Raw genomic sequence first — 27,033 nt, forward strand, 5'->3', positions numbered from 1 at the left:
TAAGAAGTAGTGGAATCAAAATAAATGATATTGGAAGCTAAATGTCCTTTAGGAGGTTAGCAAGACAAAATTTGGAAATGAGTGCAATATGCTTGTACTTATAGTCATTTCCGGTATGTTCTTCACTACAAACACTAAAAGTAATATTTTTCTCATGGGACTAAAAGTAAATAAAGGAACGATTTGGTTCAGTCTTAGTTGGGTCACAGAGTATTTTCATCTGCTTTAGCTCCAGATCAAAACTCTCTGGACTGATAGATACACTTTGATTCTGGTTCAAATTGCTTTAATGGGAAATTTTCTGTCAAGTCTTCAGTTTGAAGTTCATTTTTAAAATAATTAGTTAATACTGAAGTCCAGTTTCAATTTGTAAAAATTAAATCAGAACTCATTCCAGTTTTACTCTTACTTTTGGTAGAAACCCATTGCAATAATTTGCAACCTCTAGGACATTAAATTAATGTCAATTAAACCATTAATTCACTTTCTCAGCCCTTCCAACAAGACAAAAATTGGCATCTTTATCCAAGCCTTATTTTCAGCTGTACTTTGAACTGAAATATAGTCTTAGTCTCTTATACTCAAAAGGGGCAGCTGTCACTCTGCCCTGGCAGACTGCAGCCCTGCAAGATGGTATGCTCCATGAGGCCAGTTCTCATTTTTTTCAAAAGGAATTAGAAATCCTGACTTTTTTGAGTCTCCTGATTTTTAAACATTGGCAAGAAATTCCAATTTTTAAGATCTTGTCTATAGGCCAATCAGCACACATCTGTAAACTGACTCTTCAGTAACCTCTGGCCTATGTCTCTTTGTAAAGGTTAATAAGGTCTCAAGCTTCTCCAATGCAAAATCTGAGCTTTGGAAAGTCTTCAGTTTTCCACATAATACAGATTTAATTTGACACAACTGCCAGTCCTAACAAATCATGATGTTACTCATGCTTAGCTGAATATTTAAAATATTGAATATTCTTACCTCTTGCTGCTTAAAGAAGAAATACATTGATAAATACAGAAGCCATTTAAACTGCGCTGTAGTCTATGTGTCAATACACCTTTACTAAGAGGTTAGTAGTCACACATGCCATATATCTTCTGATTATGACCATTAGAATTTATAACGCTTTTTTTTGCCTCTCCAAAATGAGTCCGATGAACTTCTTATCCAGAATCCACAGGATAATGATGAAATTTCACAGTATTTTTCTCAAGAAATACCTTGATCACCATTAGTATAGAGAACTTTACATAATGAACTGCAATTATCAAGATGTTAAGAGAAAAAATGGTATTCTCTTTGGAGCTAGTAGTTTGAAGCAAAATAAATCAAATCAAATCAAATAAATAAAAAATACCCCACATACAAAACTTACATAGTTACATAGGAGGGGGAATATAAATGTTCAAATAATATGTAAAAAACTGACAAAGGAATAATCAGGTAAAATAATTAAAGGATAATGAGAATCTATCTATAAATTAGATACTAGATCCCATACAGTTTTTCTAACAGTTGGCTCTTATGTTCTCAGTGTGAATATTAGTGATTTCAAGATCAAGGCAACAGGCACATGAAATTAAACAAGTATTAAATTTTAAAGAAATTATGACATCCAGATGGATATTTACAAGAAGAAAAAATTTTGAGTAAACTAGTATCCTGCCTATGAACAACATCACAATTAGCTTATCCAGGTCTTGCCCATCCATCTTCCCCCCAACGTGCCCATTCGTCATTGCTTTTCACCTCTTTTAAGATACAGGAGAGGGGCTTAATGGGTGAAAATTAACCAATTATTCTGCCCTTTGTCTAGTTCTGAAAAAATACTCAATGAAAAGAAAGTGAAACTATAATTTTGTTTTTTTTACTATTAAATTTCATTTAACTGTTTAGTTCTGTTTCTCATGGTTCGCTAGTTGGAGAATGTGGACAATAATAGAGATCTGCAACATGAAAATCACAAGATTATGGATTCCTCTAATGTTTGGTACAATACTGACTTAAAAAGCAGAATTTTCACAACTGGAGCTAACTGAAGGGCACGGTATCTGTTATCATGGGACTACAGAAAACAAGGTCAGAAAGAAGCTAGACAGATCATCCAATTTAAATATCCAGTTTATAAGCAGTAGTTAACCACACCTTAAAAAATTTCCAGGGAAAGTTATGTTCATGTGATATGAGCATGCTGTGTCCAAAAGTACAGGAAACATGCAGCTCCCACATAGCAGAGGACAATTTACCATTATTAATATTCTTAGTTAATGCTTGTTTACAGAATCATTTTCAGGTGACTGAAAATAAAAACCAGAAAACCTATTGTTATCCATCTGTTGAAAACAAAAGGAAAATAATGGTGCTGCCTGTTCTTAGAGTCGTTCTCTAAAACTGAGTCATGAAAGCATATTTTCACCCAAGTACTAGCCAATTATCAACATTTAAGACATGTTTTACTGAAATACATTCCGCATTTCCCCAAAAATTAAGACCTAGCCGGACAATCAACTTCTAATGCGTCTTTTGGAGCAAAAATTAATATAAGACCCAGTCTTATAAGACCAGGTATGATATGATATAATGCAATATAATATAATACAACATAATGTAAATATAATATAAGACCCGGTCTCATATTTTTTTTGCTCCAAAAGATGCACTAGAGCTGATTGTCCGGCTAGGTTTTATTTTCAGGGAAACACGGTACTATTGTTTATGTTTAGGTTTTTAGCAATTAATATATTACTGAAGAATAAAAAGTTTAAGAATTAATGGACTTGAACCAATAATTTTCAGCAGAGTTAGCCTGTAACATTTCTACTAGGCCCAAATGAAGTATCTTTCATTCATTAATACAGGACCACAGGGTATACTTAGACATCAGAGGCTCAATTATCTAAAAAGAGTTCCTCTAGGGAAACAAAAAACTTTCCATTTTCATTCTGTAACTGCGTCTTAATGATAGAAAGTATGCTTTCTTTTTTTGGCATTCTCCCTTTTCTCTCTACCTCAGGACATATTTACAGATGCACTGGCTGCTTTACAGACATGCTAAAAGTTCTTGCTGTGGTTGATCAAAGTTGGAATGCCTAAGGAAATTACTCAACTTAGACAGTCCAGAATTATATCTAGCCAAATCGTTACAGTGCTCTACTTTAAACATGTGTTAAAGTAATATTTTAACTATCCTGGAAGTAAGTTGAGAGAACATTTGTTTGCATCACACTTTGTGAACACTTGAATCAAATACAGTATGTTGAATACCTAGTTTTAGTATCTGTGACAGTTCATTTTTTAACTGTTCAATTACACAAAAGAAAACATGTTGTATGTTAACAAAAAACCTCTCACACACAACAGTATATGTATTAGGCACTAAGACTTTGTGATCTTCTTAAAGCATCCAAGTTCTTCTGGAAATGTCAGAATAAATGTAACAAATGTTGGTATTTGTTTATTATAGCATTTTCATGATTTGACATACACTAATCTGTCAAAAGATGGAACATTTTTCTCAAATTTTATTATTTAAAAATTTTAAAAAAGTACTTCACATCTGTCCTTACGTCCTTTCTATTATTAATCTGACTAATTTGCAAATAAACATATAATTAAGCAGAAAAATGACATCACAGCAGTTTATTTTCATGTTGTTTTTTTTTTAATTGAAAGCCACAGAATTTCAGTACAAAGAATTACTTGTCAAATATCACACAAATCTCTAAAATATTGGCTTCAATAGACTTGCACATCTGAAATAGTTTAAACTTTATTTTAGTTGGATTCTTTGCGATGTCCAGGAAGAGGTTAGCACACACGGTACCTGAAACTGTCCTTTCCACATGAGCTACAATAGAAAAGACAAATGTAGCTGTTTCTCTAGTAAAGCCAAATTTGGCAACCACCTATACATCCCTTCAACCTAAATAATTACATCTTTTAACCATGCTGACAATAATACAAAAATATCACTCAAAAAAATCCTAACAGACCATGGAATTATAATAACTTAAACCATCCTTCTAGCAAATGTGAGGTGAGGACATGGTTAGAATTGGGGGGGGGGGGGTACTACTAACTTATAAATAGTAACTTACAGCTATGTGTTTTTTTTTAAGATGTCCAACTCTCTAGAAAATGTTAACATCTGCACATACGCCAAAAGAGGAAAACATAAGCTCTTCACTCTGAATATTCTGAGAAGCCTAATAAGTGTTACCGTGTTGGCGCCCTGTGTTATGGTATATGCATGTCATGACTGTGTCAGTAAATGGGTATACACCATGCAGGAGGCTGGACGTTGAGTGAGACTGACTGCCAGTAAAAACTCCTTAGCAGTGGGAATGGGCAAAGAACTTCGGTCAACTGGAATATCTACGATTCAATTTTAAGCTGTTTGCTCTGTTATAGTGCGATGTCATCCTTCATTATTCTAACACTTAGATAAAGCCTGCTACCCACATAAAAATTAGATGACAGAAAGAGAAAATGAATGAAAAAAATAATAATAAGCACTATTTTGTTCTGCTTTGGGGCAGGATCTAGCACATAATCTCGATGGGATTCCTAAAAATTATGTAACTTAAATTTCTTCCTCATTCCCTTCCAAATTCTGTACAGAGGCCTGGGTTTGAGAGATGAATAAAAACTTAAAATCAAAATGAGTCTTTCAGATTGCCCTTTATAATATCAGCCTGTAATTTTGCTGAACACAGAAAACTCTTCTTAGCCTAGTTCCCTCATTACCAAAAGCAAAAAATAAAACAAAACAAAACAAAAGTAGATGTTAGATTATAAAATCAATGCCCCAAATGATACAGATCCAAACACACACACACACACACACACACAACACACACACACACAAAATATGATTCAACAGTCACAACATTATAAATCCAAGGGCCAATGAATCTAATAACTCTATTAATGTAGGACAAGATGACGTTTCACACTCAATCCAAAAGTCTAAATTGCTTCCACAGAGCCAAAACCCAGGATTACCACCAAGTCCACCACACTACAAAATGTAGCTTAAGTAGTTCAAAACTGAATTCCAAAACATAATGTATTCTCAGAGTGTAACAACTCCCTGAGCAAAATAAGGGCTCACATATAAAGCCACAGGCTCCTCAGGAACTGCTAAGTATGATCTTGGACCATATCTTCTAACAGATTCAGCCAAGATGAATATATCTGAAAAGGTCCACACAGCTCATCAAGAAATGGCTAGAAAAGGGTGAAAATTTTTTCATGTTATCACCAGTACAAAGTAAAATGTAACAAGCTCTGTACTTAAAGTTTTTGACCTGGTCGAAAACTAATAAGCAGTTCTGATGCAATGTAAAACTAGTCTAGAATGTGATAATTGATTCGGTTTGTTTTTAGCCTAAAAAAATTGAAAGGAAAAAAAAAAATCACTGCTTTTCTGCTAAGGAGATACTTTGTGCGATTAATTTCTAGGGTCTCAGAAAAATAACAGATGTACCTAATGTGTAAACACAAACAGTAAGTTACAAGTTGCCCCTTAGTACTAAAGGCAAGAACCAGCATCAGTACTCAAAAAAGTGTTTTAAAAAAAGCGTAACTTACTTTTACTGTCCCAGGCTAACTGGGCTCTGTCTGGTGCGTCTTTGTCTGCACATGGCCACCCACAGCCTGTCTTCTAATTAAATCAATGCTCTAGCAGCAGAACAAGCAAACAAGTTGCCTCCCATCTGCGTACAGCTCTTCAGGACACATTTCCCTTGGTCAGAAGGTGGAAATTCTTGGGAGAGGTGATTTTCTCTGCCTCTTCACAAGAAGAACATGGATACTTGGCTGGATGCAACTCCATGAAGTGTAACTGTGTGTATACACCTCAAAAAATAAAACAAAAAATGCAGAGAAACATAAAGACTCTATAAACAGCTGGAATACACAGAAATACTGAAGCACCACTGGAAATACTGCTAAACAGACAGGTAAAATAGGGTCTCTGACTAAAACAATCAATGATACCAAATTGGAAAAAAAAAGTAAACAGAGTATCTAAAGTCAAAACTCATACTTCATGCAATGAAAACATTTTAAATACTACAAAGGAAAAAAGGTAAAACTCCTTGCTTCACATACATACAAACATTACAGAGAATAAAAGATATTATCAATAGAAGAGAAAAATGAGACTTTCAAAGGTAGTAGGTCTAATCAGACTCATCAGTCACATTATAGCTAATGGGCTGTATATGTGAGTGTATGTGAGCTAAATGCATCGAGCACTCTTTCCAATGTGTCCATCCCTATGGGAAAGGGAAGGAGGGGAGAAAACAAGAAACTACTGAAACACTCAGCTTCCCTCTGCTTATGAAAAGATGAGTTCTGCAAAAGAAAAAAAATATGCAGAAAATAGAGATGCTTACTTAATTTCTTAACCTCCCAAATAAACAGAAATGACTCTAAAGAAGATGCCCCTACTTTTTTGCAATAAAAACTAAAAACTGGGGAACTAAAAACTGAAGTGGGAGTAGGGAGCAGGATGTGGTTAAGCATCTATTCACAAAGTAACCCACAAACGCACTTGCTAACAGGTTTGGTGAGAGAAAGGGGGTTATTATCAACCCTTCCAATGCTTCCTTCCAACCTAGATATGCCATATGCCAGCAGCAAGCCACATCGTCTCCACGACCACTAAGCATTCCAAAAACTAACAGGCCGTAGGTGCTCTCTCTCTCTCCCTCTAAGGCACACAGACAATTCCAGCCAGAAGCATATAGCCAAAGGAAGGGGGTATGGCTTCATCCTGCAGCTGCAGAGGCTTGTGGTCCACCAACAAACGACTACTCAACAGCGATAACATTCTGGCGATTCTTGCTTTATACAAATGCATGCAGCTGCTGGCTCTGGGTATAAGAGGATGCAGAGACACAGATAAATGTGCAACAATACTATCAACAATAATGCAAATACCTACTTTTTTCTCTCGTACCCCAAACTATCAGCCACCTGGACAATAAGTTACTCCTTAAAGGATTTTCCTAGAGTTTATAAACAAGCATTATATTGGATTGTATAGAGACCCAAAGACAATGGACTGTTTTGAGCAGACAGATATAAAAACTTGTGCCCAGTAGCATTTGTTCTTTAAATAAAGGACCTTGGACAATAAACTAGTTTCAACCATGAAGTACCATTTCCCCAGCATAGGGAGCCTTAAAGGGTGAGTCAAGTCAACAAAAGAGCAGCAGGGTTCACTTAGAATAACATAAATTCAACAAAACATTTTTAACAAAGGAACCTGTGCAATTTGCCTTTCACTATATGAAACGTAAAAGCTATACCTATCACTATTTTTAATGCAAAGTATTCTACCCACCAAAATAACCAGTGTTCAAAATGAATTAACCAAAATATCTCAAAGGCTATATCAATATATTCAAAATCTCAGCCAGATTCATCAGTGTCTCACAAAAGACTACAAGTAACCCCTGAAAAGTTGGTAATTCATATTTCATATATTACTCCTCATTAGAACTCTTTCACCAGGCCTTAGTACTTTTGTAGAAAAAGATTGATGTGCAAAGGAAGCTTCAGTAGGTATTTTATGAGTGTGAGTTCATTTTCTATCAGAATCTCTAAAACACTTTCTGCTTTAGCAGCGGAATCACAACTCACCCAGGGCTACATCCAATTTCCCCAAAGAAGAAATTCACATCAGAAGCTATACCATGTGAATGGTATACCATGTGAATGTGCAAATTTATGGTCTAGAATTTAAAATACAGTCACTACCTGAAACAAAACTATTTCAAAACCAGACATGAAAACAACTGTCCTCCAAATGCATAGCCCTAGATGTGAAGATCAAATTGTTTCACAATATTTATCTTCTGTGCTGTGAATTGCACTATTCAATGGATAGAAGTCACTTACCCATCAGTTATAAGGATAATCTCAAAAAAGCTATAAATAGCTAAATGAAACAACGGGACCAAATCAATTTAACAGTAAATTATTAAAACATGATCTATAACCTGACCTTTCCATTTCTTTCCCCACATTTTGAAGGTAAACAAAATATACTTTGGTGTCACATCATTTTCATTTCCACTCTACAGAACACCTTTCCTACGGAACTGGCCACCTTCCCTCCCAAAACCCTGAAGGGAGAAGCTAGTCCTTTTAATAGAGAGGAACTTAAGCTCTTGTCCCCGCCTCCATTATTTAAATGAAGGAAACACCCACTCAGTTACCCAAAAGTGGTAGTCTTAGGAAAACATCACTTGTCTGTACTGGTAGACAAGATAAACGAAAGCACACAAGGTAATCTGTTTCCAAGAAAAGCTCAACAATGATGTGTCTAGGTGGCCTGTACAAGTACCTAGGCCACCTAACACATCACTTTTTATTATATAGCATATATATTACAAAGGCTCTTTCCTTTCACCTTGTCTTTTCCTTCTCTATGGTATCAAGTTCAGATCAGTGTACTTTTCACTATTTGGATAAGTGTAAAGTTTTATATTTTTCCAAAATACAAGGCCAGATACTCCTTATAACCAATAAGGACCATTAAACCATTTCAGTCATTTCAATTCACAGTTTGTAAAGTGTTCAAGGAATTCAAATCGATTTTCGTTATCTGCCTAAGTAATAACAAAAGAGGCAAGTTTTAAAAATACACTTTTGTTTTAGTCAAGTACATCACAAAGTCAAAAAGAAAAACTATGATGATTATCCATATCTATTCAATAATTAGTACAAGACTCACAGACTGACTTAGGACTCTACTGAATAGATTGATCAATATTAAAGATATGTAGTTACTCTCAAACATAACAGTATAAATCAGACTCTCTCTGAGACTTTTCAGTAGACTAAAAGGACTTAATATTTTTGTTTATATTTCTCAAAGTACGGAAAATATTAGACTCTGACTTTCATGTATCTTCCCATTAACCCAAACTATGACAATACCTCTTCAAATGAACTCCATTTAAAGATCTCGAGTGACGAATCAAAATTATACAAGGTGACTGAAACTGCAGCGGGCAATATAAGCATGACTGCCAACTTAATTCTTAAGATTCAGGAAAATTCTTCCAGTTAGTGTAGCCTTAGCCTTCATAAAAACTACGAACATATTTCAATCAAAGATTCCACATAAAAATGAATTTTGAAAGATAATTCACTGAAATTCTTCCTCCAAATTTAATAATTAAAGGGGGCAAAGTATGCTAACCTCATTCAGGCCAGTATTCTATGCTACCATTATCCATATAACAATCAAAAATAACAGAACATGTTTGTTTAGGGAAAAAAACCCTTCATATCCACACTCCTAAAAAACACAGGTCATCATCCAAAATTATAAAGCTCACTTATTCATGTGAAACACATTATTCCAAAATGTATTTTAAATAATATTTAAGTTTATACTATTTATAAATAAGTCAACTTTTTCTAAAAGTAGGATTGATACATCACTTGAGAAAAACGTAATTAAATATTCAACATAAGTATGACTTAAGAAAATTAAAGTTATTCTAAAATGTGAAGAAAAAAGGAAAACTTTATTCAATTTTGAATTCATAGTTGCCATTATAATATATCCCCCAGCTATTCATTAGCCTTCTTTCCCCAGACCCACAGTGATTCCGTGCACTGATAATCTCAGGACACCATCTTCTGCATAAAGGAGAGTAATTTGCAATTAAAAACTGAATTAAGTTAGATGAAACTTCCCTTGTGTATGTGTTTTGAGAAAAGGTAAGATTTGGTGGTAAGCATAGATCAATCTTTCTTGCACTACTTTTCTTCTTTTACCCACAATAAATAATTAACCTTTCTTTGATATTATTAAACTTGCCATTAACAGTTACCATAAATATTCATCTCAAGTATATCATGTGCAAAGTACCTCATAATAGTAATAATTGCTAAGAGTTATGAGGTGTTTACTATGTGCCACACACTGTTCTAAGTGATCGCCATGGTAACTCAACTAATCTTCACAACTTAACAAAGTAGGAATTATTATCCCATGTTATAAATGGGAAAACTGAATCAAGGAGAGGCTGTGATGTGCCCAGAGACACATGGCTAATGACTGGTAGAATTGGTATGAGAAGTATCACTAGTACTCGCTTCAGTAGCACATATACTAAACTTAGAAGTATCACTCACAATAGGAGGGGACCACATATCCCCAAATCGGATGCTTCCGGGACCAAACTATAATAGAACTGGTGTCCACCAATGTTCACCTTCATGACTACACTAGGACCAAGCTGAAAGTGTTAACAGAGAGTTAAAATCTACTAAGCATAATCAAAAGTGCAGCTCCACAATTAAGCAAGAGACTATTCAGAAAACATGGCTAGGACTTTCGGTAAACTCCTGGGCAATTTTCACAGGGAAAACAAGGACTGGCATGACAGGATAGGTGCCCTAATAACGTGTCTCCCTGAAAATAAGACCTACACGGACAATCAGCTCTAATGCGTCTTTTGGAGCAAAAATTAATATGACCCGGTATATTATCATATATCATATCATATCTTATCACACCCAGTCTTATATTATAGTAAAATAAGACCAGGTCTTATATTAATTTTTGCTCCAAAAGACGCATTAGAGGGTAGGTCTTATTTTCGGGGAAACAGAGTATGAGAGCCTAAACACAAGAGGCACAATCCACTCAACTTGGGAAGATCTATTCTAGCACCTCCTTCCTCAAACTCATCTCTTTTACTTTCCTGTCTTATTTGATTGCCCTAGTAGTCTTCTCAACCCAAAAATTATGTGTTCATTATAATCCTCTGATTACACAAATCTAGCTTCTCTAAGTTTGAGCAGCAGAAGTCGGTCTTCTGAAGGCTTCAATATCCCCTGGATATACTCATCCTCAAGGTTTCATATTAAGAGAACCGAGAGACCCTCACTCTGGTATACAGAGAATTCCACCCAACTTGAGAACCTCCCCACTGAATTCCTCAATGTCTGCAGTTAACTGGAGACGAACCTAAAATCACACTTCACAGAGCATAGCTTCAGGATATATATTGAGCTGTTTGGTTGGTGAGGAAACTTCTCCCATATTAGACACTTCCAAACAGTTGAAATTTTTTGTTTTCTGAATATATATTACTTTTGGGGGGAGTTAACTTCAGGAATTTTTCTACTGAAAATATGGAGAATATTTAAGTATCCAATCACCAGCAACTTTTATATACATGAATCTCACAAAACCAGGGGAAAAGGAATTTAACCAACTTTTTTATATTAGTCAGAAAAGTCCTCAGTGAAAACAACCTAATAATAATAGCACAGGCGTCTCACAACTTTGTTAACATTGTCGGGAAACACTGGTCATGTAATTGATGGTTGACTAATTCAACAATTTCAAGTCATTTAAGAATAACAAACATAAATTCACAAATATTTTAAGTAAAACATAGAGAAAAGAAATACCTCAAGTTCCACCAGAGCTGCAGTCACTGCATCTGTTGCAAGAGCACCAGACTGTAGCTTTTCAATTGCCTATGAAACCAAGGGGAAAGATTATCCATTGTAAAACCACAACTTCTCAAACATACCCAGAAACTTTCCAAACACTTAAAAAACTCTATACAGAGTTAATAAAAATTGATCACTAGTTCAATTCCATACTTCAAGATATATTCTACTTAGATTTAAAATAAGCACGTATTTATATTCAGTATAATTTATGAATTGATTCAAAATGTTTACCTTTCACAGTCATTTTAACTGTGGGGAAGAGCCAGAAGTTGCATGGTGCCAGATTTGGTCAAGAAGGTGGATGAGGACACATCACAATGTTTTTATTTGACAGAAATTGCTGTGCCAGAAACCATGTGTGACACAGAGCCTTTCCATTGTGATCACAAAATACGGTGACTGCTGCTGCCAGGTGCCATCCAACGGAGAGGCAGGGATCTTCAATACAGAAGCGGCATATCGAACCTTAGAAACAGTGTGTGACAAATTTCAACTTGTTTGGTGCAGTCAGTCGGGAATGAGCTACCGTCAAGAGAAGGTGTGTTTTAAAGTGTGCCGTAAATCATCATGACAACAATCCATGTCACACATTGTTTCTGGTATACAGCAATTTCTGTCAAATAAAAACATTACAGTGTGTCCTCATCTACCTTATTCACCAGATCTGGCACCAAGCGACTTCTGGCTCTTCCCCAAAGTCAAAATGATTCAGGACATCAAGGCAGCAATGACAGCTCAACTAAAGACACTCATGAAAGGGACAGCTGGATGGCTCAGTTGGTTAGAGCTGAACAACAGGGCTGCCGGTTCGATTCCCACATGGGCCAATGAGCTCCGCCTTCTACAACTACATTGAAGGACAACAACTTGGAACTGATGGGCCCTGGAGAAGCACACTGTTCCCCAATATTCCCCAATAAAATAAAATAAAAGACACTCACGAAAGAGGACTTCCAAAACTGCTTCAGAAAGTGGCAAGAACAATGTATGTTTGAAACGAGGGGGAATATTTTGAGGGGGATTAATGGCAATACATCTTTTACTACAATAATTTTTTAAAATTTAAACATTCACCATATTGTTTGATCACACCTCGTAGCTCACTTATTATTTGAATTAAGACAATGAAAAAATATATAGCCACTAAATGCAAAGTGCAAGGACGTTAGTAAGAAAAGGGGCTTCATTCATCACAGGACAATTCAAATAGCCATAGAAATTATATGAATTCCGTTTGGTTTAAATATGCTGACAATTCATTTTTTATATAGATAACTGAAGCTCAGACTAAGCTAATCATTTCTCTTGCCACTGTGAGTACTCATCCTAATCCTAACTATAAAACACAGTGACTTCCAGTCACAGAGGCATTTCACAATCCTGAGATGGAAATATACATTTGACAAAAGCATTTTTGATACTATCATGTATTTTATAGTGAGATAAACAAATCATATTCCTTGGTAGCATAACTACAGAGAGTAAAGGTCTATGAAATCACTTTGTTTCATGGGTATAAATTAATACAGAAAAGAAAGAGAAGGAAGATTGATTTCTAATGAACTATTAAAGCTCCAATTTAATCAACAAAGAGAAAGCTGAAAAACTGAGAACTGTATTAAACTTTTAAGAAGTTCATTCATTGTATAAATTGAGGAAGCTGATTATATACTCCAAATGTATTAGGTTTCTAGGACTACCTTAGTTCTACATAAGTACAACTTATTTCTTTTCAGATAATGAAAAATTTCATACTTTGAAAAATAAGATAAAAAATATAAAATAGCTTAGAGAACTTTTTAGCTTTATTTTAAATTTAAAAAAAAAACAATAAAATCCCTATAACAAAATATTATTTATTTATGGGATTTCATTCATAAGAAAAAAGCTTAGATCTCTAATAAAGTATAATCTTTCTTTAAATTGGTATGTAAATATAAATCAAGCGTTGGAAAACTGATATTCACTTGATGCACAATATCCTATTAACATTCTATTTGCATAAAAAGTAATGGAAGGTTTGCCTACAAGAGCACATAGTCAGGATCAAAATAAAAACAAACAATATTTCTTCTGAGTCCATTCCTGGCTCTACATTAAATATTCAACAATTAAGCAAAACCTCAAAAACCAAAGAGAAAGAAAAGCACAACTAAGTACAAGGACAAAGCTAACTCAGCAATGACAAATGTATCTCTATGATACAAACTTTGTGATGATAAACAGAAGGAAAATATACGGGATAAGCTCCCTAAAAAGAAATTCACTTTCATTAGTTAGTACTTTTTTCTTCCCTTCATAGACACACTGGCTGCTTCTGAGCTGTTTCCCTACTCCTCCTATACAGCTCAAAGTCTTTGCAAAAATTAAAACATACTTGATTATTTGACAATAATTCCAAAAACACAGACTTTAATCTGGGAAAGGAAGGGAAAGATCAAAGCATGATTTGGAGAATAAAAAAAAACACAAAACAAAATAAAAAAAAGACCTGACAAATATGAGCAAAAATATTTTGGGGCCGGCCCAGTGGTTCAGGCGGTTAGAGCTCCGTGCTTCTAACTCCAAAGGCTGCCAGTTTGATTCCCATATGGGCCAGTGGGCTCTCAACCACAGGGTTGCTGGTTCAACTTCTCGAGAACCGAAAGGGATGGTGGGCTCCGCCCCCTGCACCTAAGATTGAACAGGGCACCTTGAGCTGAGAAGCCTCCCGGCTGGCTCAGTTGGTTGGAGCGCGGGCTCTCAACCACAAGGTTGCCAGTTCGATTGCTCGAGTCCCGCAAGGGATGATGGGCTGCCCTCTGCAATTAGAAACGGCAACTGGACCTGGAGCTGAGCTGCGCCCTCCACAACTAAGACTGAAAGGACAACAACTTGACTTGGAAAAAAGGCCTGGAAGTACACACTGTTCCCCAATAAAGTCCTGTTCCCCTTCCCCAATAAAAAAATCTTTAAAATATATATACATATATATATTATGGTCCAAACCAAAGATTATCTAATAAATCAAACCTTAAAATTTTGAAATTCACGGTAAAGCTGCTTTACGGTCAAAACTGAAATATTTCTATCATACACATTCCCTTCATACCTTCTGACAAGCTCGTTTGCATACATGTTTATATTCCTTGGCTTTGGATTCAGAATGATAACCGGCACCTGTAGTGGAACAAACCAACCAATTGTTAGTATTCATTAAAATATCAGAGTCCTTGCTTATATAAATGGTTCATACAAACTGATGCTTTCCTAGTGACAATGAAACTATTGTCTCAACTATATGGAGTTTTAAAAATCTAACAGTTTCTTTTGCCATCATAAAAGCCTTTTTAATACCATGCCTTATCTACTTTTTCAAAAGCTGTTTTGCTGGAAGAGACACTAGAAATAGCTCATATCCCCAAAGAGGATTTACCAAGGTCACCTTTCCTCCTGAAAAACCTCTCTCCAAAATCAGAAGTTCTTTGGTCTGGAGTTGATAACCGAGGCAGTGTCAGGGACAGTTCCTCTCTGTTGATCTTTACAAAGCACCTGCCATTCGGGAATCTAGAATTCTAAAGAGTAACTTTAGAAAACTAGGTAGTTTCTAAATAACATTTGAAGTTGAGGAATGCTACATCCTGCCTGTCCACAACCACCACCAATAAGACCAGCACTCCTGTCCAAACCTTTATACATCCTCTCACCTCCTGGAATGTAAGCTCAGGGTATCTCTAAAACCTCAGTGATGGTATATTCACAACTGCCTATTAGAAAGTCTGGCAGTCCACGTCTTTTGATCAAAACCCAGCAACTTCCTCAAAAGAAAGGCTCTGAAATTTGTTTCCCTAAAAGGATTAATACTTGCTTAGTGAGGGATTTGAGAATAATCTACATAAGAAAGAAACCAAGAGACCTTAAACTGCTGTGATAACTAAGCTTCTAGTCAAAGTTCTGACCCCTCCTCCCCACGAGGCACCATAGAGGTACAACAAAAAGAAGGTTAAGAACTGTGTCTCTAATCCTCATGGCTCCTCATGTGAAGCTGAAGACTGCACAAACTTAACCCCCCTTTCCTCAAGTCAGAGGAAGAACTGGCCATGAAGCTATGGTTAAGTGATCCAAGAGAGCAGAAAAGATACCCAAGCAACAGAATCCATAATACACCCAAATTCTAATCCTGTTTCTCAGGACTTCACAGAACCTGCTCCAATATATTTAATAGGCCTCTCTTCATGGCTCTCTACTAAGGTGATCTCAGGTCTGCAAGTCTTAGATCTCAGGGCCCCAGGCTTTCCGCAGTGTTTCCCAAAGATTGTGACACTATCGCCAAAGAGATAACTTTAGTGTATAGTTGATAGCACTACTAGCATTAACATATAAATCCTTCTGTTTTAGAATAGGGAAAAAGTCTCAATAGGGCCCCAGGATATCTTTAATATCTGGTTAACACTTGCTAATTCCTCTATTTAATAAAGGAGAGGTAGGCTTAGGATCCAAGTCACTGACATGCAACAGGATCTAGGTAAAATTTAATTACACCGTTTTATTTGACTGGTCTAAAGTTATTTTCTCTTCATGCAAATGACACTGAAATTCCATTTCAGTAAAGATAAGTTTCATCTTCAAAATTTTAAGATGAAAAAGTGTTTTTTAACATTAGGTAAACAGTACAGGTAGTATACTGATGTAAGAAAAATCAAGAATCTACTATTCAAATGACTAAAATTTGGGCAACTCTTTTCTAGCACTAAAAAAAAAAACAAAAACTGAAATCTCTACACTGGATGAAAAATTGAAATTCTGTCCCTTAATTGTGCAAGATACGTAGTTCTGCATAATCAATCTGACTTTCTTAATTAAGAAGGGGCAGTCACTCTTAATCCACATAATTATGCCATAACCCAGATATCCTCCAATTACTACTGGCCCCAGCAGCAATTTTATCTAGGAACCATTACCATCAAGTGTGTGTCTGAGAAAAGATGGATACTACTATGACAGGTATAGAAAGCAATGTTTTCCAACTAATTAAAAGCTCTATGTTCTTGCTTGTTATAAATGTCAGACCTTTCTTGTACGATTTTCAAATACTCATTCTGAGTAAAATAACTCACTGGGTACTATGAAAGTTTCACCTTCAACATAGTGTATTAGAAAGAACAATGGCCCAGGAGGCTGAAGGCAGGAGTTCTAGTCCCAGGTTTATTTCTATAAATTTACCTCATTTCTTTGTAAACTCATTTGAAAGAAAAGGAAATTGAACCTGGCTTTTTTTTCCTTTTTTTAGATTCTTCTGGACCAGATTCTGTAAGACTTTCCAAGTTGTCCAGTCTAAATACAGCCAAAGGTTAATAACCAAGAAGGACACCTATTTAACAAGAAACAATTCCACTCCTCACCCCATATCAAAGCTAATTTTGCTCCTCTCTTCTCTGACTGAAGAAAGTTAAAAGGAGAACCAGTCATCCTTCTTCTTCCTTCACAGAGGTCATGAACTTTAGACTCTAAATGCAGACAAATAACAATGACTAAAGAAAAAAAAGCCTCCTGAGCAAACCTGGGCAAAGGTACACTGCTCTGAAACCCAAGACCCTTCAATGATGGGGGACCCAAGGGTTGAACTTCACATTATCTGTCCTTGAGGTCCTCTGAAATAGAGATTACAGGCTGATGTATATTGCCAAGAACACTAGATTGGGACTTAAGGGCCCATTTAAGGGTTTCTCAACCTGGCTCTAGCACAAACTGGCCATGTGACTCATGCCGCTCAATCTCTCTGGTGTTAAGGTTCCTCATTTACAGTATTAAGAAGGCAAACTCACTCTAAGATTGTGCAACTATACTCTACGATGGCCATAGTCAAAATGAGGTCAATAAAATTTTTTCAGCAGCATTATTTTTAAAACTACAGCCCAGAGTTTAAGAAATTGCTTTGTCTGATTTTAACACTACCTAAATAGTATATCTATTACCTAGGGTAAAAGTAAATAATAGGGTACTGGAGTGAAGAAGACATAGGAAGAAGTGTCATTATATTATAAGATCTTCCAAGTGGAGAGTTAGGAAAGGCTCTCACTACATTCAAGTCAATCTCTTTGGTTCCTCTCTGGTAGGTTGCCTCCTCCAGAGGTGAAATTCAATTCTTAGTGTACTTCAAGGCAAGGAAAAAAAACACATTTTATCTCTGACTCATTCACTGGGAACTTACCTGCATGCACCAACACAAAGCCCCCTCTTTTCCCTTTATGAGACTGCTTGGTTTCCAGCTCTTTGGCTATTATTTTAACAGCCGAAACCTGAGATGATCTGCAAGGCAGCCCTTCTCCAGAACTCATCCCCTTCTCCATGGTCATTCTCCGAGATTACCATCTTCTATTGGGAAAAGAGCATACTTCCATCCAGTAGTAATTGCAGTGAGAAATTACCCTAAAGGAAAACAGACAAAGATGATATGCATTCCCTTCTACGAACACACATGTAACTTATACAAATTAGTACAATAACTTTCAAAAAACCTAATTTTAAAGTTATTTAACTGGGTAATACAAAGAATACAGCAAGGTGAGAATTTAAATCTCTCTGTCCACTTGACAGTACTTGCTTTGAAGTCATACAAACAAAAGAACTATTGTAAAAGACTTCACAATGAATCCAAAAATACTGTACCTTTCATTTTATCTATGATGAAAAAAACCTCAATATAACTTAAATATCACTTTCTATTCCCTCCAAACCAAATGCTAATAATCTCTGGGACATTCTAGAATCACAGGCAGTGATGGCAACATCACCAAGCCTTGAGATAACGCCTATATTGCTTACTTTTTTTTTCAGCTTTATTGAGATACAACTGACATATAACATTGTGTAAGTTTAAGGTGTACAACATAATGACTTGATACATGTATACACTGCAAAATGATTACCACAATAAGGTTAGTTAACATCTCCATCACCTCACATAATTACAATTTTGTGTATGTGGTGAGAACTTTTACCATCTATAAATTGCTGCTTAAAGAAACGAAACACATAGATTCACGCTGCTATAAAGAACCTCTTAAGGAAAAGTTTAATGTTCCACAGCTCAGCTGTAAAACACAAATGCTAACAAAGTTCTACAACTAAACCAAGAAATTAACACTTGTGAAAAAACTTGTTAATTGTCATGAAAACATTATTTTTGAGGTTCTCAACAGATAAATTATGAATTATAAAATTTAATAAATTACAAGCAACTTATATGACAAAGTTTCTAATTTTTCTCACAATCTTCTAGCAATCAGCTTAGTAACAATAACGATGGCAGAATACATTTCATATTTCATATTAGGGAAAAACGGATCATTAAAAAATCGACACATAGATTTAAAGAAAATCCAAGATTAAGGTGGTTGGAACTACTTAACACCTAGATTCACACTGTTACATAAAAATCTGTACCTTATTCTAAATTGAGAAATGGGGAGGGGTACGAATCTCTCTTTTCCAATATAAAATATAAATGCTAACATAAAGAGTGACTTAGCTGCCTAATCCAAAAAAGCAGTGCTACTCAAAGTGTGGTCTGCATACGAGTGTTTGTTACCAGTCTGCAAGAAATTATTATTTTATTAATATATTAATTGCTTTATGCATGTTTTCAATAAACAATGTTTTTGTATTTTTTATAAACAGTTTTTGTATTTTTCTATTTCCTCATTTTTTTTGAAACAATTATATTTTTGAAACAATTTTATCTAAATTTAACAAAAATTTTAGCTTTTATTATTTATCTTTCATTCACAGTTTCGTATTTCAGTTGTGTTTGGGTTTTTTGTTTTTGGTTGTGTTTGCATTTTTACAAAAGAAACTGTCACCAATGGGTTGAAAATTTTTTTTAAGTTGGTCCTTTACACCAGAGATGGTCAGAGAAACACTGCAATATGGTATTTTAAGTGCCTTTAATTCCTGGTTTAAAAGAGTTTATTTAATTTTTATAACATAACATTTAATTTAAAAGACAAATGGTTTTGTGTGTGTATATATATGCTGTTGTATTAAAATGTTTACATGTATTCATAAATGCAAGAAAAATTTTGATTACAAAAGAGTAAGAGCTGATTAAATAAACAGTGAATTAAAATGCCTGTTTCTGTTTTTGTGTCGTGATCGTGCCTGTCTTTCTAAGGATAGGTTTTCTTCTGAAGACTTCACAAGGATCTGCCTCAATTACCTTTATTTGACTCTGGTTATTTCTGTAAGATAGGTTTCTATTTATCCATGTCAGTTGAATTTAAATGATTACAGTTCATCTGTAATCAGCCTATATAGGCCATCATGTCTGACCCAGCCATGAAATGAGCTTGGGTCCACTAGTTCCCACAAAAACATATTGAGTAAAAATTCAGTCTTTGGAAAATTAAAAGCCTCCATTAAAACAAAAACACATCCAAAAAACCTTTATTAAACTTCAATAAACTCTGTCATCAGATACATTTTTTGTAAATGAAAAATTAGAACATCTACATTTTATAATGAATAAAATTGGCTGTAATAAGCTTTGTAACATATAGGAGAGATTGTAAACACTGCTTCTCAAGCTTGTGTGAAAAAAAAAATGTGAAAGATGAATTAATATGCTATTTCTTGAGCAACCTAACATCCCTCTGACACTATCTGGAATATATTTATTTTGCAAACCATGTCAGCTCAATGAACTCCAGAAATGTTGGCCTCAGCATTCTGCTGGACGAGGAAGAGAACTCAAGCGGACAGGCCATCCAATGGGCAAGTCTGGCCTCCCACTCACAGTGCTTACTGGGACGTTTGTAATTCAATTAGAAATCAAGCAACTTTTTCCAACATCAGTTCTTGTTTATTAACTCAGAACCCATTAAAGGTCTGAACTACCTAATAAATAAAGAGTTCCAACAAATGACTAAAAAAAGACAAAAAAGGGCTAATGAGCACATCCCAGTTCACAGAAAAATTACATAACAGTTTAAACAGATCAAAATATGCTAAAACTCTCTCAAAAGAAAGATGCAAACTAAAACTACACTCAAATGCCATTTTTTAACTTGGACTGGAAAACATCAAAAAGTAAGATAACATCCATGTCTTGAGGATATAGAGAAAGAGGATTTCTCATACATTAGTAGTAGCAGCATAAATTAATACAACTCAACAAGGGTCATTTGGCAAAATCGAACAAAATTACAAATGCACACTGAAGGATTATCTGCAATAGGAATGACATGAACCAACCATATGTCTTGATGGAAAGGGTTAAAAATAAAAGCAGGCCCTGGAGGGGAATATGAGAATGTTCTTGATATATAAATATGACTGATCTTGAAGATAATTTGGTAAATAAAAAGGGCATGGTACAAAAATATATGCAATACCATATTTTGAAGGAGGGGAGGAAAAAAAGAATACAGCTAAATATATGTGCAAAGTATAAATCTAGAAGAATATACCCAAAAATAGAATAACTGGTCACCAGTAGGTTTGGATGACTGATGGACAAAGATGGGATAGAAATTTCACTGTTCAACCTCACATACCTTTCAATTTTGGACAATCTGAGTGTGTTCCTTATTTAAAATTTTGTATTTATTTATGGGAATACAAGGTACTAGCTAAGTCCAAGTTCCAAAACAGGACAAGCCTATGAAATCCTACCTAAAAACTTCAATAAGAGGGGAAATGCCATATTCTGAAATTTCTCAACACTCTACCTACCTAGGAAAGGAAAAACATGGCCAATCAACAATACTGGCCCAAGAGCTCTTTTTCATTTTTGTTTTTCTGGGTCTTGAACTTCTGGGGCCACACAAACTATAGGTAAAAATTTTAAATAAATAAATAAATCACAGTATTTGATCTCTACAGTTAAGACTGAAGAGTAAAAAATAAATCATGATCATAGATTAACACCAAATATCCCTGTGATGTTTTTATCAAATCTGTAGTCATTACAAATCACTATTTAAAACTGATGAAGCATACTTACATCAATACATGCACAAAAAAAATGTCTAACGCTTCAGCTAAGCTTTGAGATAAAACTCAACACAAAAGGTTTCCAATGAAAGGAGATGCAAAACATGTTATAGTTTTACACAACAAATACCAATTTTATAGATCCACTTTTATCGTGCCTTTATTTCTGACTAATATGTCTGAATATGGACATTTTGCAATTTCCTACCAGTGATAATATTAAAATTTATTTTATTATTTCTAAGAAACACTGGCAACTTTTCCATTCTCTGCAACAGTTGCTTGAATGTTAAACATAAAGTTAGCATATGATCCAGCAATTCCACTCCATGGTATACATCCTAGAGAACTGAAAACATGTCCACACAAAAACTTGTACATGGGTGTTTAGTGCAGAATTATTCGTAATAGTCAAAAAGTGAAAACAACTCAAATGTCCATGAACAAACTATGATTAAACAAAATATGCTTTATTCATACGATGAAACATTACTTAGCCATAAAAAGGAATGAAGTACTGATATATCCTATGGCATGAATAGACCTTGAAAACAATGAAAGATATTAGGCCACATATTATATGCTTCCATTTATATAAAATGTCCATAGTAGGCAAATATAGAAAGACATGAAGTAGATTAGTGGTTGACTAGGGCTGGGAGGAAAGAGGGGAATTGGGGAGTGACTGCTAATGAGGGCAGTGTTTCTTCTGGGGGCAATAACATGTTCTAAAATTGGTTGTGCTGATGGTTGCAAAATTCCAAATATACCACCGACACTTTAAGTGGCTAAATGATATGATAAGTGAATTATATCTTAATAAAACTGTTTTTTTGGGGGAAAAACTTCTTGCTTCCCATAAATTGTATCTTTACCGATGCGATGTATCTTTTCCAAGACACCAAACCTTATGGCCTTTTCTTAATCCTCTTCTTGCAACCTTTGATTCATTAGATCCCCTGTTGTCCTTGGCAAGCATGCCAATCTACCAGCCTCGCTCCTCATGGTCCCTCTCAGCTTTGTCCTCTTAACATGAATCTCAGACAGTCTGTCCATGAGCATATTCTTACATATCTCCTTCAGCAATTTCATCCACTGCCAACCTTTCAAACTATCCTCTCAGTAAATTAGATGATTCTTAACTCTTCTGTCTCTTGACCTCCAGCCATAAGCCTGGATAACTCGGCCTTGATCCTCCTCAATTTTAGCCTACCCCAAACAAACTCTTCTTTCCCCAGAAGTCTAGTTCTTTCCACATTACTCCTTATTTTTCTTAATAGCACCATCCTTTTGTAACTCACCTTAATGTCATCTTGAACTGTACCCTATTTCCAAATCCTATAGATTTCTTCCTCAAGCATTTAATTTCCTTTTCCCTACTGTCTTACCCTTGTTCAGCTCACATCTTTTGTAAACGTTACAAAAACATTTTAGCTTTTCTCCCCAAGTCCAGACTATCATAAAACATCCATCCACAAAAAGCTGCCAAAATAAATCTAATAAAGGACAACTCCAATCAAGACAAATAGCATGCCAAAAGACATGAGCAGACAATACATAAAAGAGAAAATATAAACTGGTTATCCAATATTATGCAAAGAATACTCAAAGAAATACCAACAAAAATGAATCTTTCTAACTAGAACTGTAGCTGCCAATAAACTAATATAACCATTTTGAAAAAGAATTTGTCAGTATCAAGAGACTTAAAATGTATAATTTGCATACCCTATGTTTCCAGAGATACACTATGCAGGAACTAATTTATACAGACACAAGTAACCATACCATGAATACCTCTAAGGAGAACTGTGAGACTGAGGGGCAAGGATGAAAGGGAAACTTGATTTTCTCCTAATAACCTTTTGTATTTCAACTTTTTTTTACTGGCTACTATCAACTAAAAAGAGAACGATTTAAGTTAGCCATCTCTGAGACTAAGATGAATATAAATTAACTTCATTATCAAGGCCAGAAAAGAAACTCAGAATAAAACATTGTTTTATTCTGGGACTTTCATGGCACTGATTTAAGGTTCATATTTTTACCCCATTTCTCTCAAAGACTGTTTTATTTTCCTACTTCACGCGATGACACTATTTTCTTTTCTTTAAACCATTTAGAAAACTACATGCCCTGTTTGCCCCTGGTGTTGAAGTTTTTGCTCTAGATTTACTTAGTCTTTCAGAAGCAGTTGAAGGAGGAAGTTGTGGATTCCATCCATCTCACAGCAAAAAGGCTCTTAGAGAAATCCAGCCCTTAAGCGATAACAACTGATGAGCAAGAAGGTGTTCTGTTGCTTTTAACATCATGACACTGAAAGTTTAATGCTTCATTAAATGAGCTCTAAAACATATTTATTTCATCTTTGATCCAGGAATTACACTTCTGAAAACACTTTCTACCAAAATAACTTTAAATACAGAAAATGTTTTAGGCCTTTAATGCTGTGTTTAACACAGGATAATTTAAAACAACAAAAATCAGGGAGTGAGCTAAATGTACAACATAACGAAATGCTTAAGATAACAATAACCTACAAATATATTGTCAATTGGTTTTCGACAAGAGTGCCAAAGCCACTCAATTGGGAAAGAACACGCTTTTCAACAAACAGTGCTGGGAGAACTGGATACCACATGCAAAAAAAGAATTTGGATGCCCACCTCTCATCATATACAAAAACTAACTCTACATATAGCAAGACCTAAATGTAAGAGCAAAAACTATGAAACTCCTAGGAAAAAACAGAGGTAAATCTTCATGGCCTTGAATTTGGCGATGGTTTTAGATATCACACTGAAAGCACAAGCAACCAAAAAAAAAAAAAGATAAATTGAGCTTCATCAAAATTTTAATCTTTTGTACTTCAAAGGACACCATCCAAGAAAGTGAAGAGATGCCACAAAATGTAAAAAATGCAAAAAAAAATTTGCAAACCCTATATCTGATAAGAAACTTACCCAGACTACATAAAGAACTCACACATCTTTAAAATAAAAAAACTATTTTAAAAATGGGCAAAGGAATTGAACTGACATTTCTCTAAATATATGCAAATGGCCAATAAGCACAGCAAAAAAATGCTTAATATCAGCCATCAGGGAAATGCAAATAAAACCCACAGTGAGATGCCATTTCACAACCAATAGTATAGCTATAATCAAAAAGACAGACAATAAGTGTTAGCAAGGATATGGAGAAATCTCAACCTCATATCCTGCCCATGCAGGCCACTTTGAAAAATACACAGCATTTCCTCAAAAACCTACCATATGACCCAGCAATTCCACTGTTAGGTCTATACCCAAAATAACTGAAAACATATGTCCACACAAAAATTTGTGCTTGGATGTCTGTAGCAAAACTATTCATAATAGTCAAAAAGTGGAAACAATCCATGCCATGGGGCAGCCGGATGGCTCAGTTGGTTAGAGAGCGAGTTCTGAACAACTGGGTTGCCGGTTTGATTCCCACATGGGCCAGTGAGCTGCGCCCTCCACAACTACATTGAAGACATGCTGAGCTGCCAGAGAGGCCGCCGGATGGTTCAGTTAGTTAGAGCATGAGCTCTCAACAAGGTTGCCAGTTCAAATTCCGCATAGGATGGTGGGCTTCGCCCTGTGCAACTAAAGGTTGAAATGGCAACCGGACTTGGAGCTGAGCTGCGCCCTCCACAACTGGATTGAGGGACGATGACTTGGAGCTGATGGGCCCTGGAGAAACACACTGTTCCCCAATATTCCCCAATAAAAAAAAAGAAAAAAGGAATTTGTTTAAAAAAAAAAGTGGAAACAACCCAAATGTCCATCAACTGATGATGAATAAACAAAATGTGGCATATTCATATAATGGAATATTATTCTGCCATAAAAAGGAATGAAGTATTGATACATAATACAACATGGATGAACCTTGAACATATTATGCTCAATGAAAGCCAGGCACAAAAAGGCACAAATTATATGATTCCATTTACATGCAACGTCCAGAATAGGAAAATCCAGACACAGAAAGTAGATTAGTGGTTGCCAGGGGTTGGGGAAGCAAAGGGGGGGCTGGAATCTAATGCGGAGCAATTATAATGGGTACAAAGTTTCTTTTGGAGGTGATAAAAAAATGTTCTGGAATTAATGACAATGGGTGCACAACTTTGTGAATATACTAAAAAAACACTAAAATTTACAATTTAAAAGGATGGACTTTGTGATATATTACATCTTAGGGGAAAAAAGATCTAGCCATATAATGGATGACACGTACAAAAATTATGCTTTTTAGTGATAGTCCTTCCTTGGTATGGGGGAGACTGATTCCAAGAACTCCTCAGATACCAAAATCCAAGGATGCTCACATCCCTTACAGTGTAGTTATTTTTTTCAAATATTTTCGATCGGCGGTTGGTTGAATCTGCACCAGGAAACCATGGCCAACTGTAATCATACTTTATACACATACACTATGATAAGCAGATTAAGACTATGCTATAAAAATATGAAGAGATAAAAAATGTTGGGTTGACGTAACCAGAGGTGATCTCTTTTTAAATATTTCAGCATTTCCCAGATATTTTTTAATAAGCATGCACCGCTTTTTTAGATGTAGGAGGTAAAGCTTTATTTAAAACAGAGAAGGCAATTATTAAACTTCCGAATGCATAAAACCTCATTAGCCTAGTAGTCAATGGTCTCAGTTGCCATGATCCGCAAAATACCTCTCATTCCCCTCCCCTACAGAGAAGCCAGTCAAGTTGAACTCCCCCCTTCCGGAAACACGATGCCCTCTCTTTGCAGGGTACCTCCAGCTCCTGTTTTCCACCCTCCTCTACAGCTCCTCCTCCTCCAGAGCAGTTAAATGCCAATGTGCTTTAAGAGACTCTAACCAGGCCTCGATTACACACGGGGCCGCTTTGGCCCCAACCAGCCACGCAGGAATAGGGCGCAACCCTCAAGTCTCTGCGAGCCTCAGACTCAGAGAAACCCGCAGCCCGAGATCGCAAAGTGGGTGAAGGACAGCGAGGACTCCACCCCGCCCCTCACCACACACACACACACACACACGGTCCCTTCCCCGAAAGGGAATGAGGTCGCCAAGCCGGAGCCAAGGCTGGGAAGGGGGCCGGCGCGGGCCCCACGCGCGACCGAGGGGACGAGGGACGTCCTGGGTCCGCTACTTCAGCACCACCCCAGATAAGGGGCATCCTGCGCACCGCCCTCTCCCGGCCCGGGAGAGGACGTCCCAGCGAACGCACGGGCTCCGGACAGAGGAAGCCGCGCCGCAACGCAGACAGCGTGAGAAAGAGGGACACTCACCCGCGTCAGCCCCGAGCCCTTACAGCACCGGAAGTAGTCACCGGCCCGTTGCCAGGGTGAGGAAGCGGGTGTGACGTCCGCCCTTCCCATTGGTGTTGAGCATGACCACGTGGCCGGAAGCGTACGCTCACGAGCGCTCTGACTCCACCTTCTGCTTCAGAGCGTTTCACCTGGCCGCCGAGGTGCCGGGGTGGACGCCACCTGGAGCCGCGTTCTGAGCTGTGCAGGCGCCATTGCCTGTCTTTCCTCACCC

General features: G+C 36.2%; 1 protein-coding gene across 3 annotated transcripts in view; it reads right to left on the reverse strand.

The window, feature by feature from the left end:
* The window catches only part of TASP1 (taspase 1), a 259,989-nt gene extending 233,159 nt beyond the window's left edge, over positions 1-26,830 (reverse strand). For 2 of the 3 annotated variants that reach the window (XR_013992327.1, XM_081034656.1), the window contains exons 1-4: positions 26,781-26,830; positions 17,687-17,904; positions 14,588-14,655; positions 11,449-11,517 (exon numbers count right to left, since the gene is read on the reverse strand). Coding sequence is in view for 1 of the 3 variants with exons in the window: in XM_081034656.1 (XP_080890782.1) it covers positions 11,449-11,517; positions 14,588-14,655; positions 17,687-17,831 (282 nt within the window). In the remaining 2 variants the exon portion in view is untranslated. Of the gene's footprint in view, positions 1-5,589; positions 5,857-11,448; positions 11,518-14,587; positions 14,656-17,686; positions 17,905-26,780 lie in introns of all 3 variants that reach the window. The other variant, XM_081034657.1, reaches the window with a different exon arrangement.
* Positions 26,831-27,033: the final 203 nt, after the last annotated feature.

This window comes from Rhinolophus hipposideros (genome assembly GCF_964194185.1).
Source record: "Rhinolophus hipposideros genome assembly, chromosome: 22".
In the NCBI taxonomy this organism is placed as follows: domain Eukaryota; kingdom Metazoa; phylum Chordata; class Mammalia; order Chiroptera; family Rhinolophidae; genus Rhinolophus; species Rhinolophus hipposideros.